This window comes from Babylonia areolata, chromosome 15 (assembly GCF_041734735.1).
Source record: "Babylonia areolata isolate BAREFJ2019XMU chromosome 15, ASM4173473v1, whole genome shotgun sequence".
In the NCBI taxonomy this organism is placed as follows: Eukaryota; Metazoa; Mollusca; class Gastropoda; order Neogastropoda; family Buccinidae; genus Babylonia; species Babylonia areolata.
The window spans coordinates 21,051,666-21,059,181 of record NC_134890.1 but is presented as its reverse complement, the minus strand read 5'-3'; the positions used below and the strand labels follow the sequence as shown (position 1 = coordinate 21,059,181).

General features: G+C 42.5%; 1 protein-coding gene across 2 annotated transcripts in view; it reads left to right on the top strand.

Annotated features, from left to right (window-relative positions):
* The window catches only part of LOC143290217 (EGF-like domain-containing protein 2), a 52,187-nt gene extending 47,019 nt beyond the window's left edge, over positions 1 to 5,168 (top strand). Inside the window, exons 12-13 of one of the 2 annotated variants that reach the window (XM_076599547.1) lie at positions 3,040 to 3,141; positions 4,274 to 5,168. In XM_076599547.1, the coding sequence (XP_076455662.1) occupies positions 3,040 to 3,141; positions 4,274 to 4,518 (347 nt within the window). In that variant the 3' untranslated portion in view covers positions 4,519 to 5,168. The remainder of the gene's footprint in view (positions 1 to 3,039; positions 3,142 to 4,273) is intronic. The other variant, XM_076599546.1, reaches the window with a different exon arrangement.
* The last annotated feature ends 2,348 nt before the right edge of the window (positions 5,169 to 7,516 follow it).

Genomic DNA, 7,516 nt, shown 5'->3' with positions numbered 1-7,516 from the left:
GTTTTATCTTTGAAAGTTGATATACCTTTTTGGGAACAGTTTTACATAGCATAGATATGTGATCAGACCATGTCAAGTTGTTGTCAATAATCACTCCAAGAACCTTGTGACTGTCGACTTCTTCAATGATTTTGCCATTTATAAAAAGAGAAGAGGAATTTGATGTAAGAGTTTGACGCTTCTGTCTGGTTGTAATTAACATGTATTTGGTTTTCTGTGGATGCAAACTCATGTGGTTCAATTCGGACCAATCAGTTAATTAATTAACACTTACCTGCAATGTTCTGGAAACTTCAGAGTTTAGAATTGTCAACGTGTAAAGTCGTATCGTCAGCAAACAGCTCACAAAATGCAGTGATAAATAAAGGTAAATCATCTATATAAATGGAAAACTATATCGGTCCTAACACAGAACCCTGAGGAACACCATATTCAATAGGTAAGAGAGAAGATTCTTTTCTATTGAGTATCACTAGTTGTTTCCTATCAGATAAAAATGAGTGCAAAAGATCTAATGTATTGTTTGATAAGCCATAAATTCTAAGTTTTTTTAAGAAGAAGTGCATGATCAATCACATCAAAGGCTTTTGCGAAGTGTACAAATAGAACCCTAGTAAAGTTATTATTATTTATATCAGTTAGCCACTTGTCAGGTAAGGATATTAGTGCAGAGTGGCATGAATGATTAGGTCTGAAACCAGACTAACTTGGATGAAACAGATTAAAGGAATCAAAATGATTTAAAAAAATATGTTTTTTGATGTGGGTATATATAAGTAATGATCAGCAGTGAACAATCATCAATAATGATCACCAGTAAACATCAGTAATGATCACCAGTGAACAATCATCAGTAATGATCACCAGTGAACAATCATCAGTAATGATCACCAGTAAACATCAGTAATGATCACCAGTGAACAATCATCAGTAATGATCACCAGTGAACAATCATCAATAATGATCACGGGTAAATATCAGTAATGATCACCAGTGAACAATCATCAGTAATGATCACCTTGAACAATCATCAGTAATGATCACGGGTAAATATCAGTAATGATCACCAGTGAACAATTATCAGTAATGATCACCCTGAACAATCATATTGATCACCGGTGAATATCAGTAATGATCACAAGTGAACAATCATCAGTAATGATCACATTGAACAATCATAATGATCACCGGTAAATATCAGTAATGATTTCCAGTGAACAATCATCAGTAATGATCACCAGTAAATATCAACAATGATCTCTGGTAAATATCAGTAATGATCACCAGTGAACAATCATCAGTAATGATCACCAGTAAATATCAACAATGATCTCTGGTAAATATCAGTAATGATCACCAGTGAACAATCATCAGTAATGATCACCAGTAAATATTAGTAATGTTCACCAGTAAATAAATATATGTAATGATCACCAGTATATAAATATCAGTAATGATCACCAGTAAATATCAGTAATGATCACCAGTAAATATCAATAAGGATCACCAGTAAATATCAGTAATGATCACCAGTAAATAAATATCAGTAATGATCACCAGTAGATAATCACTGGTTATGACCACCAGTAAATATGTACGATAATCACCCGTTTTATGGTCACCAGTGATACCCGTTACTACCACGGGTGTGACTCATCTGACATGACTATCAGTAATTATTAACGGTGGTAATCATCAGTGCCAGAACAGCCCAGAACAGAGTGCGATGGCGAGGGGTCGTCGATGGCCTATGCTCCACCAGGAGCGATGGGCATAATGAATGAATGAATGAATCATCAGTGATGATGTTCGATAATTGCCACCAGTAACAATCATCTGTAATACTCCTCAGCAGCAGTTATCGTCGGTCGGTAGTGACAGTCAGCAATTTCCATCAGTGACAGTCACCAGCGACAGTCACTGGCAGTAAGTCATCAGTAAGGGCAATCAGTGATCCTTATCAACATAAGTAACTCCAAATTATTTATTTGCATTTGTATTTCTTTTTATTTGTATTTGTATTTCTTTTTATCACATCAGATTTCTTTGTGTGAAATTCGGGCTGCTCTCCCCAGGGAGAGCGCGTCACTACACTACAGCGCCACCCATTTTTTTGGGTTTTTTTTTCCTGTGTGTAGTTTTATTTGTTTTTCCTATCGAAGTGGATTTTTCTACAGAATTTTGTCAGGAACAACCCTTTTGTTGCCGTGGGCTCTTTTACGTGCGCTAAATGCATGTTGCACACGGGACCTCGGTTTATCGTCTCATCCGAATGACTAGCGTCCAGGCCACCACTCAAGGTCTAGTGGAGGGGGAGAAAATATCGGCGGCTGAGCCGTGATTCGACCCAGCGCGCTCAGGTTCTCTCGCTTCCTAGGCGGACGTGTTACCTCTAGGCCATCACTCCACATGTTTCGTTGTTGATGTTGTCGTTGCTGTTGGTGATGGTTGTGGTTGTGGTGGTGGTGGTGGTAGTAGTGATGGTGTTGGTGTTGTTGATGGGTGGCGGTGATCGTGGAGTGTTGTCAGTGGTGATGATGGCGGTAGTGAAGTGGTGCTGTTGTTGGTGTTGGTGTTGGTGTTGATGTTCTTATTGTTGGTAGTGATATTGTTAGTGCTGTTGTTGTTGTTGTTCTTGTTCTCGTTCTCGTTGTCGTCATCGTTCTTGTTGTTAATGGTGGTTATGGTAGTGTTGGTGGAGTTGGTTGTATTGTTGTGGTTGTCCTTGTTGTGGTTGTTGTTGTTGTTGTTGTTCTTGGTGTTGTTTTCATTGCTGCTGCTTCTGTCGTTGTTGTGATTGCTGTTGTTTGTCGTTGTTGTTGTTGCTGCTGCTGCTGTTGTTATCATTGTCGTCAGTGTTGTCGTGGTTATTGCTGTTTATGTTGTTTTTGGTGCTGCTGTTATTGTTGTTGTTATTGCTTTTGCTGTCGCCAGTCTTATTGTTATCGCTGCTGCTGTTGCTGCTGCTGCTGATGCTGATGATGTTGATGACGCTGATAATGATGCCTGCCTTCATGCTTTGTGGCGTGCTCTGTGCAGGGGTGAGGCGAAGGAAGAGGTCCATCGATGAACAGCAGGAGGAGCAGAAGAACCTGACCAGATCCATCCAGGTCAACTCCCGAGGGGGATCGGCACAGGCAGGTCAGTCACCACAAGACAAGACAAAGACAAGACAAAATCTTTATTATCGAGGGTAATAGATAAGCAAGTAACATGTTTTTTTTTTATTTTTTACATCCAGCCCTCGCCCTAAAGAGGGAATAAAGCTAAAGAAGCGAAAATGAGCACACACACACACACACACACACACACACACACACACACACACACACACACACACACACACACACACACACACACAAAATCAAAATCAAAACACTATCAAAATACACCATTATTTCACCATTCACAGCCATTCCACAAAAAAAGAAGAAGAAGAAGAAAAAAAAGAAAGAAAAAAAATCATGAAACACACACACACACACACACACACACACACACACACACACACACACACACACACACACACACACACACACACACAACAACAACAACAACAACAACAACAACAACAACAACAACTCGGTCTGCCAGTCTGTCAGTCTGTTTGACTGTCGGTCAGTCTGCCTGCATGTATGCATCTTTGTTTGTTTGTTTGTCTACCTGTCTGTTGGTTTGTCAGCTAGTTGCATGTTTGACGTGTTGATTAGTCGCTCAGTGGATCAGTCACTCGATCGATCAGTACGTCAATTCTTCTTCTGTTTATCATCAAGAGTAGTAGTAGTAGAAGTAGTATCATCATCATCATCATCATCATCATAATCATGCTGTTTCTGCTGTTGTTGTTATTATTATCATTATTATTATCATTATTATTATTATTAGTAGTAGTAGTAGTAGTAGTAGTAGTATCATTATTATTATCAGTATTGTTGTTGTTGTTGTTGTTGTTGTTGTTGTTAGTAGTAGTAGTAGTAGCAGTAGTCGTGTTGTTGTTGTTATTAGTAGTAGTAGTATCATTATTATTATTATTATTGTAGTCGTCGTCGTAGTCGTCATCGTCGTTGTTGTTGTTAGTAGTAGTAGTGTGTTGTTTTTGTTGTTGTTGTTGGTAGTAGTAGTAGTAGTAGTAGTAGTAGTAGTATCAATATCCTTATTATTTGTAATTTTCTTGCTATCATTATTTTCATCATGATCATGATCATCGTCATCATCATCATCATCATCATCATCATCATGATCATCGTTAAATCAACCCTCCCCATCGTCACAGGCACGGGCAATGATGCCGAGAGCCCCAAGGCAGAGGAAGAGATCGACTGCATGCAGCGGTCAGAGGTGGTCATCATCATCGTCATCTTCGTCGTCATCCTCTGCCTGCTGGTGGTGGTGGTGGTGGTGATGGTGGTCAGCCTGCTGAGGTCCAGACAGAAGGTGGTCAGCGCCTCGGACATGTCCACCGTGGACACCCAAAGCCGCTACAGCCTCCCTCGTCTCTCTCTGGCTACCACCATGTGAACTGGGACTGTTGAGAGTCTGCAGAAACCACCGCGATGACAACGACACGGCTGTTGCTGCTGCTGTTGTTGTTGTTGTTGCGCTCTCTGTGTTTGTCTCTTCTTCGTGGATCTGTATCTCTGTTTGTCTGTCTGTCTCTGTTTGTGTCTCTCTGTGTCTCTGTGTCTGTCTCTGTCTCTCTCTCTCTCTGTGGCCATCACCGTGTGAATTGATTGCTGGGACGACAGAGCTGTTGCTGCTGATGTTGTTGCTGCTGTTGCTGTCTCTCGCTGTTTGTCTCTTTTTCGTGGTCTCTATCTGTCTCTGTGTGTGTCTCTTTTCCGTGTTTCTATGTCTGTGAACAACTACAATGACAGTGTTGAGTGTGCTGAACAACTACAACGACAGTGTTGAGTGTGCTGAACAACTACAACGACAGTGTTGAGTGTGCTGAACAACTACAATGACAGTGTTGAGTGTGCTGAACAACTACAATGACAGTGTTGAGTGTCTGAACAACTACAATGACAATGTTGAGTGTGCTGAACAACTACAACGACAGTGTTGAGTGTGCTGAACAACTACAACGACAGTGTTGAGTGTGCTGAACAACTACAATGACAGTGTTGAGTGTGCTGAACAACTACAACGACAGTGTTGAGTGTGCTGAACAACTACAACGACAGTGTTGAGTGTGCTGAACAACTACAACGACAGTGTTGAGTGTGCTGAACAACTACAACAACAGTGTTGAGTGTGCTGAACAACTACAACAACTACAATGACAGTGTTGAGTGTCTGAACAACTACGACGACAGTGTTGAGTGTGCTGAACAACTACAATGACAGTGTTGAGTGTGCTGAACAACTACAATGACAGTGTTGAGTGTGCTGAACAACTACAACGACAGTGTCGAGTGTGCTGAACAACTACAACTACAGTGTTGAGTGTGCTGAACAACTACAACGACAGTGTTGAGTGTGCTGAACAACTACAATGACAGTGTTGAGTGTGCTGAACAACTACAATGACAGTGTTGAGTGTGCTGAACAACTACAATGACAGTGTTGAGTGTGCTGAACAACTACAATGACAATGTTGAGTGTGCTGAACAACTACAATGACAGTGTTGAGTGTCTGAACAACTACAACAACAGTGTTGAGTGTCTGAACAACTACAACAACAGTGTTGAGTGTCTGAACAACTACAACAACAGTGTTGAGTGTGCTGAACAACTACAACAACAGTGTTGAGTGTGCTGAACAACTACAATGACAGTGTTGAGTGTGCTGAACAACTACAATGACAGTGTTGAGTGTCTGAACAACTACAATGACAATGTTGAGTGTGCTGAACAACTACAATGACAGTGTTGAGTGTGCTGAACAACTACAACGACAGTGTTGAGTGTGCTGAACAACTACAATGACAGTGTTGAGTGTGCTGAACAACTACAATGACAATGTTGAGTGTGCTGAACAACTACAACGACAGTGTTGAGTGTGCTGAACAACTACAATGACAGTGTTGAGTGTGCTGAACAACTACAACAACAGTGTTGAGTGTCTGAACAACTACAACAACTACAACGACAGTGTTGAGTGTCTGAACAACTACAATGACAGTGTTGAGTGTGCTGAACAACTACAACGACAGTGTTGAGTGTGCTGAACAACTACAACGACAGTGTTGAGTGTGCTGAACAACTACAATGACAGTGTTGAGTGTGCTGAACAACTACAATGACAGTGTTGAGTGTGCTGAACAACTACAACAACAGTGTTGAGTGTGCTGAACAACTACAATGACAGTGTTGAGTGTCTGAACAACTACAGCGACAGTGCTACTGCTGTTGTTGTTGTTGTTGTTGCTCTGTCTTTGTGTGTTTGTCTCTTCTCCGTGGTTCTGTGTCTCTGTTTGTTTGTCTGTGTCTCTGTCTGTGGCTCTGTGTCTATGTCTGTCTGTCTGTGTCTCTGTCTGTGTCTCTGTGTCTATGTCTCTGTGTCTATGTCAGTCTGTCTGTGTCTCTGTCTCTGTGTCTCTGCCTATCTCTCTGTGTCTCTGTCTGTGTCTGTCTGTCTGTGTCTCTGTGTCTCTGTGTCTGTGTCTCTGCCTGTCTCTCTGTGTCTGTGTCTGTGTCTCTGTGTCTGTGTCTCTGCCTGTGTCTTTGTCTGTGTCTCTGCCTGTCTCTCTGTGTCTCTGTCTCTGTGCCTCTGCCTGTCTCTCTGTGTCTCTGTCTGTGTCTCTGTCTGTGTCTCTGCCTGTCTCTCTGTGTCTCTGTCTGTGTCTGTGTCTCTGTCTCTGTCTCTGCCTGTCTCTCTGTGTCTCTGTCTGTGTCTCTGTCTGTGTCTGCCTGTCTCTCTGTGTCTCTCTCTGTGTCTGTGTCTGTGTCTCTGTCTCTGCCTGTCTCTCTGTGTCTCTGTCTCTGCCTGTCTCTCTGTGTCTGTGTCTCTGTCTCTGCCTGTCTCTCTGTGTCTGTGTCTCTGTCTCTGCCTGTCTCTCTGTGTCTGTGTCTCTGTCTCTGCCTGTCTCTCTGTGTCTGTGTCTGTGTCTCTGCCTGTCTCTCTGTGTCTCTGTCTGTGTCTCTGCCTGTCTCTCTGTGTCTGTGTCTGTGTCTCTGCCTGTCTCTCTGTGTCTGTGTCTCTGTCTCTGCCTGTCTCTCTGTGTCTCTGTCTCTGTCTCTGCCTGTCTCTCTGTGTCTCTGTCTGTGTCTCTGCCTGTCTCTCTGTGTCTCTGTCTCTGTCTCTGTCTGTCTCTCTGTGTCTCTGTCTCTGTCTCTGCCTGTCTCTCTGTGTCTCTGTCTCTGTCTCTGCCTGTCTCTCTGTGTCTCTGTCTCTGTCTCTGTCTGTCTCTCTGTGTCTCTGTCTCTGTCTCTGCCTGTCTCTCTGTGTCTCTGTCTGTGTCTCTGCCTGTCTCTCTGTGTCTCTGTCTGTGTCTCTGCCTGTCTCTCTGTGTCTCTGTCTGTGTCTCTGCCTGTCTCTCTGTGTCTGTGTCTGTGTCTCTGCCTGTCTCTCTGT